This window comes from Chelonia mydas, chromosome 3 (genome assembly GCF_015237465.2).
Source record: "Chelonia mydas isolate rCheMyd1 chromosome 3, rCheMyd1.pri.v2, whole genome shotgun sequence".
NCBI classification, from domain to species: Eukaryota; Metazoa; Chordata; order Testudines; family Cheloniidae; genus Chelonia; species Chelonia mydas.
In genome coordinates, this window is record NC_057851.1 from 187661779 (window position 1) to 187673853 (window position 12075).

The following is a 12075-nucleotide window of genomic DNA, read 5'->3' on the forward strand; positions in this document are numbered from 1 at the left end:
GCTTTGCAAATGCACTTTTGTCATGTACTCCATAGCGTGCGTGTGTGTGTATATGTGTGTATATATAGCGGGGGAGAGGAAGAAGGAACATGGCTTGAAAACCTTCTTTTGGCCTAAGTGGGAATAGTCTCTGAGAGAGTTTGTCACTGGTCCAAGCTAGCTGGGGTTTAAATGCTTTCCTCAGCTTTTCTCCCTAAATCAATGTGAATATTCTTGGCAAGCTCTATTACTATGCATGGGGGGCAGCTGTGATTCAAGTAGGGATTTTTCCCCCCCTTTCTACTGTCCCAGTCTTCCTGTCTGATGCAGATGTGATCCTTTCCCTCTGCCTGTCTAACAGCTAATCATTTTATCAGACAAGCCAAGAGGCTGAAGAAAACAGACCATGCATATTCTTGACAAGCAACAACTGTACTAAAATGGGGGGAGGGTCACTCCCTTCTGACTTCTCCACCTAACAAAAACTTCCAAGAATAGAATGAATTCTGTTCCCTAAGTGAGCAGCCCGCCTTAAAAAACGCAAATTTTGCAGCAAATCTCTACCTGCACATGGGAAAGCCATTTAGATACAACATAAAGGAGATGTCGCTGAAGCGCATAGCAGGATCTTTGAGGAGTCCAACTTTTTGTTCTTAATGTTTCTGCTGGAGATTGGTGGAGGTGCTTGCAGGGCTCTTGTCTCAAATCCAAAGGTGCCCGTTTGCTGTTTCCATTTGTACGATTGGTCTTAGGTGACACCCACAGAACAGCATGGGAGGAGCGTAAAGAATGCACACTGGTGGGGAAAGGCACTGTATTTACACCTTCCATTTTCAAGTCGTATGGCATTGTAATATCAGAGGAACATGAGCCCTAAAATTATTCCTTTCAAAATTAAATTCCCTCTGTATGAGTAAACAGATGAATGGGCGAGGAATAATCCCAGTCGCTCATTTAACAATCTAACCTGTCCAGTGAACAGATTCTGAGGTAAACAGAACCATTATGATCAGCTAATTTGACCTCTCCAACAACACAGACTATAGATTTCCCCAACGATTCCTGCATCTGTCACCACAGATTGTTCTTTCTAATTGCTGCCTTTCAAACACAAACAGAAGAAGAGACTCAAACTCATGGTTACGTGGTGCCCCGCTCTGGGCACTTCCTCTGTGTGGTTAGTCACGGTATTTTCAGTTTGCATTGTATCTTGTCACAAGGGAGACCCAAGCTTACTCACAGGCTAGGTCATCTTTATTCCAGTGTAAGCAAACAGGAATCATCTTTTACAAATCATGCTAGTGATCATGTGAATAATCAGACTAACACATCCACAGTACTGAGACATAGAAAAATACCTGATGGGTCACCCACACCACATCCTGCCAAAGTCTAGGTATTATACCTTCCAAGTGCAGCTCAATGATGCTACACCAGATCTTAGCCAAGAATGAATAGTATGAATAGAATGTTCACTTGGTCACCCACCTGTGTTTTAAGCACTTGTGTAATTAGGTAATTATCTATTAATTACACAATAGTTTGGTCTTGCATGCTACTTGGATTCATTTGCCATTTAGCCTCTAGGGCTGACCATGTTTTAGAAATTCTAGTTATAGTGATAACATTTAAAGTTCTAACATCCTATTTACAGCTAGCCTTTCCTACTGGGAGAAACCTACAGCATTATGAGAATTAGCAAATCCATCCAGCTTTTACTTGAGTTGCCATGTTGTTTATTGAAGATGCATGTTAAAAGAAGGCTCAATGATCCAAACCAGAAGAAAACCCTAAGCTATTCCAAAGGGACACTGACTAGTGCCAAGGTGGTGCACAGCTGCCAAACAGGGGACAACTCTTTCCTTTAGCATTTTGTGGCTGGAGGTAGGTGTGACAGACACCACGAGGAGGCTGGACAGTTCCCCCAGATCCTGCCTTTCAAGTCTTTAGAACCCTCCCACCTCAACTTTTCTGCTGGGGCCAAGAAAGGTGGCAGCAGGGGTGCAAGGGATGGGTTGGTACGGGAAAGGGAAGTGCAGCAAAGGTGAAAATTTGGACTGGACAGCCCCGCATGAGTGTCACTGCTTTTAGAAAGTCAGCGTGTGCCTGGCGCACATGAAACGTGTGCTGTAAGCTCTGCTTTGATGTCAGCAAGTACCAATTAAAAAATGCCTGAAGAGATTTAAAATGCTTTGTTTCTCTCTAGGTTGGGCAGATTAGAGAAAATTGGTGCAGAAGGATCCCTGAAACATCTAAGCTTCAGGGCAAATAAAGAGATCGGCTGGGGGAAAGTGTGCATTGGGGACAGCTTTACAGGGGGGTGGACCCACCTCTCTCCAGGGGTTGGGTCCAACTCTCCTTGCTGCTGGCAATTGATAAGTTTTCAACAAACATTCCTGGATTTGGGGGCACAGGTAGCCTGGGCGAAAGGCCAGGGCTCCATTTCCCTTCCCAGTTTTGTAGCTGGGATGCACCAGTTGGGTTGGCAAGATGAGTCAGAGCCAAGTTCCTTTAAAAGGTTCCTAGCTCTGTCTCCTCCTAAGGAAGCTTAGTTCCTATTCTAGCTTAACCTTCTCATGTTTATGTCTAATTTCTCTGACGGGAGGAAAAAATAGACCGGCTGAGCCAAAAGTTTCCTCTTTCCCTAAAATTCCCTTCCTGCCCAACCTAGTCAAAGGCTCAGGATAGAGACAGCTAAGTTCAGGGAGCATTTCTACAACTGTCAAAGACCCGTTTTAAAACATGTATCCTTTGCCTATGATTAGTAGTCTTGGCAGTCCTGCTTTGGGGAAGAGATGTAAACACAGGTATTGGAAAGGTGGGTTATGCCTGCGGATGGTATTTTGGTAGAAATGTTTTGAGAATGTAACTCATAACATGCAGAGCTACGTACTACTGTCTGCATCACAGTTTTGTCCTGCCTTCTTTGCTTGTGCATGGTCTTCTGAAGACCAGCAAAATTCACTCCTCCCGGCATAAGGGAGAAGTACAAGTTGGGAATCGCATCTGTTTTCCTCAGGCCTGCTGGGCCTCGAATGCTGACATTTCCCCACTACAGGATGACTTTGCTCCAGAAACCAGCACAAGGTGAGCTGCCAGTGAAAACATTCTTAGTCACCCATTTCACTCTCAATAGGTGGACTTGGACAAAACAATTACTCAGTGTACATTTTTTAATGGTGGCTACAGAGTAACATCAAAGACAATTTGAGAAATTTTCATGCAATTTTCATGTTTGCCAGAACACAGGCAAATGAGCATAATTTAAGGTTGATTCTTTGTAGTGTTCAAACTGCTTGGCATACGTTGCCACAACAGAGCAGTATGGAAAGGGCTGTAAACACAAGGAAGACGTGCTTTTGTCACAATCCAGTGTCATGGGCAGAAACATAGTCACGTTAAAGAAAAGAAACCTGGAAAATGGTTACTGAGAGCGTTCTGTATGGTGATGGGAGATTAGAATTTTTTTCCCTTCCTCCATTAAGGTCCTAGCTACAAGCATTTGCACACAGCACAAAACTTACCTGACCCAACTACAAAGACAGTTGTAAGAAGAAAAGGAGTACTTGTGGCACCTTAGAGACTAACAAATTTATTTGAGCATAAGCTTTCGTGAGCTACAGCTGAAAGCTTATGCTCAAATAAATTTGTTAGTCTCTAAGGTGCCACAAGTCCTCCTTTTTCTTTTTGCGGATACAGACTAACACGGCTGCTACTCTGAAAAGACAGTTGTGTTCACAGCAGCATTTGTCACAACACAACCACATGTATCTACATCCACCATGGTGCCTAATGGTGTTTTAGTTCATCCTAGGTAAACCTGGGCAATTACCCCAAGTTGCTCAGCAGGGGGCAGAGTGCCCAGCAGATATACAGACATGACAGTGCCCTGCGAAACTGGCCAAACTTGGTTCAATCAGGGGCAGTATTCTATATGCCAAAAGGGGTACAAGAAAAAAATTGTGTGCTCCACCCAATGCTGATGGCCAGTGTGAAACAATTAGCTGACACACTTTATCTAGTATTAGCTTTAGTGGGCGTGGACACAAGCCATGGTTAAAACCAATCGTGTCACTAACCAATTACCAAACCCACTGAAATTTGTGGGGTAGACAGGGCCCAATGCTAAAAAGACATGAACACTGTGCTATACAAAGCTGCTTCATATTAAGTGCAGCTTTTAAAACATATCTACCTATCCCCTTACAACTAGCACAATTCTTCACTTTATCGATTAAGACAGGAAGAGTATTTAGCACCCTGCCACTTAATGCCAAGTGTTGTTTTCATATTGAAAAAAGTATTACTTTTGAAGGCTTTTCTCGGTCACTGGGCCAGTACTGTCCAGTGTATTCTAAAGTCAATGGAGCTGAGAGCTCTTAGCACTTCACAGGATCGGAGACCCAATCATAGTACCTAGCCCGGAAAATCTTAGCACTTGCCAGCCTGAATTCTGAACTGAGATTAAGAGTCTTGACAAGATTTTCTCTCATTGATGTATTTCTCCTCTACATAGGTATTTAATCCCAGATCCAGCAAGGGGTGCTTGTGCATTTTTAAACGCGCCAGTGATCAATAGGGAGCTTGTTATGTTGATTTCTCAGATTCTCTAGTTAGCCGTTCATAACATTTCCAATTTAAGTGGCTGATTAAAGGAGAAAATATAATAAACAACAGAATTGTGACTTCCCAAAGGAGACACAGCAAACATGAGCTACTTCGAAAAATCTGATTTTATTTTTTAAATTGAAAAGACCTGTCAGTTTGTTTCAGTGGATGTTTCTCTTTCCAGTCGTAGTCTCAAACGTCACCGTGTTTTAACATTGCTCAGAACAGTATAAAAAAAGCCATTCATGTTAATAGCTACACAGATTAACATCCTAAAACACATTGTGTTTTCAAAGCAGGTACGTTTAAAAATAGGTTGTTCACGAGAACTCTTACAATTGCTGAGGCATCCTGTATTTATGCTTAGACTCCCGTTAACGTTAAATTGTAAATTTAACTTGGTATTTGGTTTTTAAAAAGTTAAAACCAGATCGCTTTCACAGCAACATAGAAGTTCTGAAGTGGGAAATCACACACACGAGAGGGAACCGCACTGAGCACGAGAACACCCATTCAACACACAAACATGCCATTTGGATCATGTCTAAATGCGCTCTCTCAAACCCAGGATAGCAATAATTTTAAATGCTCGGGTTTAATATAAATACAGAGTCTCCATAGAAACTCCAGTTACTGCAAAACTGAGCGACATCTGTCGCTCATGGTGCTGTGAAGTACTCAAGCCTAAGGGTCTGATCTTGCAATACTTACTTACACAGACACACCTACCTGAGGCCAGTATGAGAACTTGAGCAAAGGGTTGTGCAGGGTCAGTCCCTAAATTTGAATGTTCAAATGGCACATTGTTATTCTAAAAATGTCATTCTTTGGTTTACTTCCATGGCTTTTGGACACACTGAGAACAAAGAGACATGCACCATGTGAGAAGCTACAACGGCTATTTGTTCTAAAAGCAACTCTTCTACTGTTGACGGCTGAACGGCATTTCTAAAGCATATCCGGTATTAAACTTACAGAAAACTACAGGAGTTCAGAGTACCCCTTACAACCATATCCCCAAAATCTAGTAACCATTGTAAGTGCATGCATTGAGGCATGACCGGCATGCCTATAAATTCATATTGTTCAAGTGAAGGGTAATCACAGCTGCAAAAACTACTCTTCTGTAATTAAATGGTCACTATTAACAGTACTTCAGTGACTGTTTTAGTATTAAAGACATGTAGACATGGTTATGCTTTCAGCCAAAAGGAAGGTCTCTCTCCATCAATTTAGGAACGAAAAAAAACGTTTCTGGAATCAAAGCAAGTTTTACATATTGCAGCGTTCGATGAGGACTAAATGTTCAAAGAGAGATGTGTGTAATTGTCAGGTCTTAGCATATACACGAATGAATGCAATGTCATGCACACCAAACTTGGAAAGTCTGTCCCTACTCCCACAACAGATCCTGGCTCTGCTGTTGTTAAATGTAGTAGTAAGGTTTTGGAAAAATTAGGTCAGACATGATATAATTTGATATTTTCAATGAATGGTGAAGTGACACCATGAACAGTTGGATGGAAATGCATACGTGAGCAATTTTTGCTACACTTTGCAGCCAGGCAGCAGATTTTACTCGGAGGATAGTTCCTGTATTTCCTGTCAACAAGAAAATCATGCTGGCAACTAGATTAAAAAAAATAAGATGTCTGATAATTACCAGTAACATCTATTTTTCAATGAATCTCAGCTTTTAATGTGGTTTTTGGAAACAACATTCCCAGCGCTGGTTTTACTTCCTTCCCCATAAGTATCAAAAATCAAGATTAGACAGAGTGAATTGTGGATATTTACCAACTAGCAACAAGTCTCACATGTCAATGTTATTTTTAACTGCAACAAATATAGGTCATTCTTCATAACCTACTGCCAGTGGTTGTTATAAATATCTGCTTGCTTTATTTAAACAAACACTGGTCAGTTAAGATGAAAGATTCATTTACAATAACTACTTGGCACGGGATTCGGTACTTGCAAATTTTAATAGAAGCGCTTCTGATGTACACAAAAGCGCTTACAACAAGCTTTTACAACTCAATTTGTTGGGGTATTTTATTGTATCTAATTAGAATTATTACAAGCATTTTTAAAAATGTTATTTTTCAATAGATTAAGATTTAGACTCCAGACCCAGCTGCTCTAAAACTTCTTAGCCAAAGCCTCAAACCCAATGAAATGGAATTGATAATATACCAGCTCTTGCTCTCTATTACATAGACACATCATGGTACCAAAATTTAACTATAAAAAGAAGACTATTTCTAAATAGAAGTTGACCCCCAGTGTCCCCTAGCAGTGAAGCTATATAACACCAAGAAAGTATAAGGCTAAGAATTTAAATTTGTCAGCATACTGGAGGTTTCTGATATGTATTGGTTTGTGGCAATAACTGCTTAGATGGCCATTCTGAAGAAACGCACCATGAAAAGCCCCATTGACTGTGTCATTTTGTTTAGGAATTCTGTCAAACAGTTGCAGATAAACTGCGTTAGAAGGCAGTTTAAGTGGCCAGTACATTTGGAGTCAACCTATGTTGGAACCGCGTGGAAAGCCATTTGGGCTGGTTAAACCAGTTCCTAACTGTGGTTTTAATCAGAATTCCTAATTGTGGTAAAAAATGCCAATGGAGATGGCGGCCAAAGATGCAAAGGTAAACACCACAATAACGTGAGGGTAAAAGCTGCTGCCGACAGGTTTTCTTATGCTAAGAAAGGCACACCACCCCCAGTGAGCTAGAGAAAAAAAAGCCAGCAGAACTACAGTAATAAACCCAGGAGAAAAAAGCCTACCAGAATTGCCTTCCTGAGAAGGAACAATGCAGTAGACAGGCTGCTCTTGCTCTGTTTTGTTTGCAGGGAAGTGGTCAAATTTAGCCATATTAACAAACATTTAACAAAAGCTACCCCAAGAAGCCAGAACAAAACCTGACCTTTGGGTCAAAGGGCACAGACAGGCCTTTCCATGTCATGTAGCTGAATGAGTTCAAAGATTGGCAATGAAGGAATAAAAGCTTTAGACATGTGATGGGAACAAGGTCGGGAGTTTATCGAACAGTCACACCAAGCTTCTCCAGCACACGCACTCCCTTTTCTTGGTATTCTTGTCGGGTCATCCAGAAGTTGTCTTTGTCTTTCATGATGTCTGCTAGAACTGCACCACCTAGAAACACCATGTGCTTTCGACGAGGTGGATCTTCAATACGGATCTTAAATTTCTAAGAAGGAAAAGGGACACGGTATTGTTTGGATTCCTGGGACCAAAAAAAAAAAAAATCACCCTTTTCTACCATAACAGTGAAACTGAAATTGTGTTTAGTGGGAAGAAAGTGAATGAAATGCTAGGAGAGGGCACGCTGCATGCGAGCTTTCTGTTTGTGCAATCTAAAATAAAATTAATTCATCAATAAAATAGCTACTTTGCATTGGAAATCAGAAACAATTAACTTGTTCTCCAAAACTGCATCTTGAGTGTACCTATAGAGAAGTGCAGGGGTCAGAATCACATTCTAAATTATATGTTCAGCTTTCATAGCTAAGATTATCAGGGAAGTTACCAGTTCATCAATTCACAAAATATTGTACAGTTTATATGACTAGAGTTATACTAAGTCTCAGGTGGGTGGAGGAATGGAAAGGATTCCACACCTGGGTTTCTACTTTAACTATTCCATATTCCCTTACAGAGCAGATAATTGAACCCCACAGACTGCACTATTCTGCATTTTAAATATGTGATTATTAAATATATAAGGCACCAAACTAGGAATATTTAAAAATGATAAAAGAATGTTGTGCTTTCGTGACTAATTAGTATAGTTTAAATATTCTGGCTACCTATATGATTAGCTCAGTCCAATTATGATCCAGAAAACATTCTTCAAATAAGTCCTCTTTGGGGATTTAGAGAGCAAATGTTTTATTAAAATGTATTTTGTTAAAAGGTATTTTGAAAAAAATTTGGATGTAATTCAAGACTTAAAAAAAAAAAAAAACCCAAACCCCCTTTGTTCCAAAAAGCATTTCCTCTCTAAAGACAGACCTTCCTTCTACAAGGCAGACAGCAACACAATGCAATCTTAGTTCTGCAATTCTCGTGAGTGGTACGTCTGCCCACTACAATTACCTATGAATTAAAGGGAAGGAAAAGACTGAGCCACACAGAGTAATTGTGGAATGTGGTATTAAAAATAAAAATTCAAGGATAAAGAGGCAGGTAAGCATCCAAACTCTAAGAGCTGAAATTCAAAACTGACATGAAGCAGGCACTGCCGCTGTTTAGAAAAGGCAACTAATGTTCTTGCTAATAGTAGCTGGATTTCCTAAGGTGCCAAGTTAGGTCTGAGTGCAGGACTGCTCACCAAAGTTTAACAGCACATATTTACATTGAAACTCTGCTTAACCTTCTGAAGTAACCTAGTACTGTGGCCTTGTTTCAAGTGTATCGAAACAGGTCACCAGGATGGCTATACAAAGTCTGTATTGGTCATTCTGAAACACTGATGTTTCAGTTAGAGAGGATGGGATGTGAATACTTCACATACTGCTTTTTCCATCCTATTGCTGACCATCTCACTCCCTCTAGTGGTAGTTCAGGATATCTGATCTATCTACAAATTAAGCAATTAATCAATCACTACTTACAGAGAGTTTTTCTACATCTCCTTTCAGGACCCCTTCCAGATACAGCTGTTTAAGTTCACGTTCCAGTCGTGAAGGCAGCCCAGGGTACATAGTGGAACCTCCAGACAATACAATGTGCTTATAGAATTCAGACCTAATAGAGGAGAAAAAAAAACATTCTTTCTAGTGGCAACAGTTTCTCCTCTGTACAACGAATATAGAAACCCCAATGTGCAGGTAAGTGAAAGTCCAAGAAATGCAGACAGCTGTCACTGAACAGACACGACGCCTTTACAATGAACTCTGAAATAGCTACATATTCTCTTGTTCAATATAAACTCTCCATGCACTATGCCTTGGAGAGCAGAGATTTTAGGAGTGGAATAACACTGCATGTCCTACATGTATGTTTGTTATTGTTTAGTTCTAAGCACTACAAACTCCATTTCAAAGAGAGATTATGTTAACTCATGAATACTAACCTCACAAGGAAACACCTTGCTCACACTCATCACTACACCTGTATTTAGAAAATTTCTTTTGCCATAAAGTGTCCGTTTTTGTGGATGAATTGATTTTTCCTTGTCCACACTTGTGCCCTGATAGAAGTTTTAGAGAAGAAGATCCAAAGCCTTCTAGATGTCCTGCTCTTACCTGGTGTCAATGTCAGCAGCCTGGATGGTATTAAACAGCAGTTCAGCAACACCAACCCCCTCCACGTTGATTAAGTGAGGCTGAAACAGAGCTTCTGGTGCCTCAAACCGCTCTCCACCAACTTTGATAATCCTGCCATCAGGGAGCTATAGAATAGAAAGCACAAATTAAAGCTTATTCTGATATTACTTAGATACTAATACATAGTAGACCAAAAAAGCAGGATCTTTCACTGTGAAACAGTACAGAATAGGAAAAAAATATTTTTCCAAAAACTTACTACAGTTTCAAGCCATTACAAAAAACATTGTTTAGTATTGTTGAAAGAAAGTTCCAAGTCTTGCAGTCATTTTATAACTTAATTTGCAGCTATTTACAAAGGCAAGGAATCTGTTACTTGAAATGGTGTTAACTCATACTGGAAGGCAGTCTTCATCATACAGGTTTTCAACTTCAAAATTGATATACATCTCTCGTATACACTCACCGTATAGGACTCAACTAGTACTGTGGTCTCTAAGGCCAGTTTCTGCTCCTGTACAATGTTATATCCCACATAACATAACTTCTCCTTGATCATACGAACAGTTTCAAAGTCAGCAGAATGGTTGAAGGCATATCCTCGCAGCAAGAGCAGCTGATGGGAAAAGAACGTTGGGTTAGCAATAAACTTGGAGTGGCTCAGTTCTCATGATCCGTGATTACGTGTATAATGTACATTTAATTGATTACTCCCCTTCTTTTGTATTTCTCAGGAGAAACGGAGACTTCTCCAAAGACAAATTAAATGAAAAATGTGACAAGAATCAAGTTTAAGAAAATAAGGGGAGGAGTAAATTGCATTTATTTCGATCAGCGTGAAAACGACAGTATAACTCTGAAAAGTGGAAGATACGTTCCACACTACAGTTTTCACTATGATCTTTACAAAGGAAATAGTGAAAGAAAGATCTAACAAATTGTTCTTTTTCTTGGGATTTCATTTCAAAATTTGGAGATTCATTGTGATTTCTCAATCCGGCTGATTTCGTTTAGGTCTTTATAGGTTGTAGCAACAATACAATTGATTTTAATTTGACCACTCTATTGACTGGAACAGAGTCACTTTTACTGTAGAAAATGCATACGTTCCTCATTGCCATATGAATATTGGGAAAGATTTTCCCACATACTTGAAAATCTTTAAAAGAATTACTCTAGCTCTGAAAAAACAACAAGGAGTCCTTGTGGCACCTTAGAGACTAAAATTTATTTGGGCATATGCCAAAATAAATTTGTTAGTCTCTAAGGTGCCAAATGTGCCCAAATAAATTTGTTAGTCTCTAAGATGCCACAAGGACTCCTCGTTGTTTTTGCTGATACAGACTAACACGGCTACCACTCTGAAATCTAGCTCTGAAGATTCACAAGCCCAGAACGTATTCTCCATCAGTTTGAGTGGCTAAATCCCAGGCTACGTTAGTTTTTGATTGCCACTCAAAGAGGTCATGAACTTGAGTAACAGTTTTACCAAACAGAATATGTGAAATCCTTTCAGGTATGCAGTCAATGGAACCATTAACTGAAACTCACTATGGGAACCTCTCCAAATGGATTTCCCCCACATCAGGTGGGACCAAATTTAGAAATAATGTATTAGGGAGTGTAAGTTACTTACCAACTTAGACTCCCGTGCAGGTATGTACTTATACCTTCTGGTTCATCGCTACGCAAGTCACACTTACTGACTGCTCCCTTTTGAAGTCTGACTCTTAGAGTATAACTCAGTCTAGTATGAATGTTTTTGGAGGGAGATGAGGCAGAATTTGGTGCAGCACATCTCAAGCCCAGTATTTTGGAAATGGAAGCAATGACCAGGAGGACCTTGTCAGAGGGGGTCCTCCAAATCTTTGGTTTCTGATTGATCCTTCCCTGCCTGACCAATGCCAGAGGACAGGAAGCACCATCCACTATCCACACAGCGAAGCAAGGTCCAAGAATGCAAAATATCCGAACTGCTGAGGCTCCTCCATCCACTCTTTCCAGAACACCATTGGGCAAGGTTCTGGGCTCAGTTTTAAAGGGAAATTCCCTGCATGCTGCAAGCAGCTGAATTTAAATTTTAAAGAGGGAGATTTAACAAATGAAATATGAACATTTATGTAAGAGTACAGTAGCCCTGATGGTGTATGTTGATATTAAATTCAACTCATCCCCACATTTGCCATTTTTA

The 12075-nt window shown here is 40.2% G+C and overlaps 1 protein-coding gene across 2 annotated transcripts in view; it reads right to left on the minus strand.

The window, feature by feature from the left end:
- Positions 1 to 4694: 4694 nt before the first annotated feature.
- The window catches only part of ACTR2 (actin related protein 2), a 42365-nt gene continuing 34984 nt past the window's right edge, over positions 4695 to 12075 (minus strand). For both annotated transcript variants that reach the window (XM_043543950.1, XM_037896042.2), the window contains 4 exons: positions 10351 to 10500; positions 9864 to 10009; positions 9231 to 9363; positions 4695 to 7804 (listed from right to left, as the gene is read on the minus strand). In XM_043543950.1, coding sequence (XP_043399885.1) covers positions 7634 to 7804; positions 9231 to 9363; positions 9864 to 10009; positions 10351 to 10500 — 600 coding nt within the window. In that variant the 3' untranslated portion in view covers positions 4695 to 7633. The remainder of the gene's footprint in view (positions 7805 to 9230; positions 9364 to 9863; positions 10010 to 10350; positions 10501 to 12075) is intronic.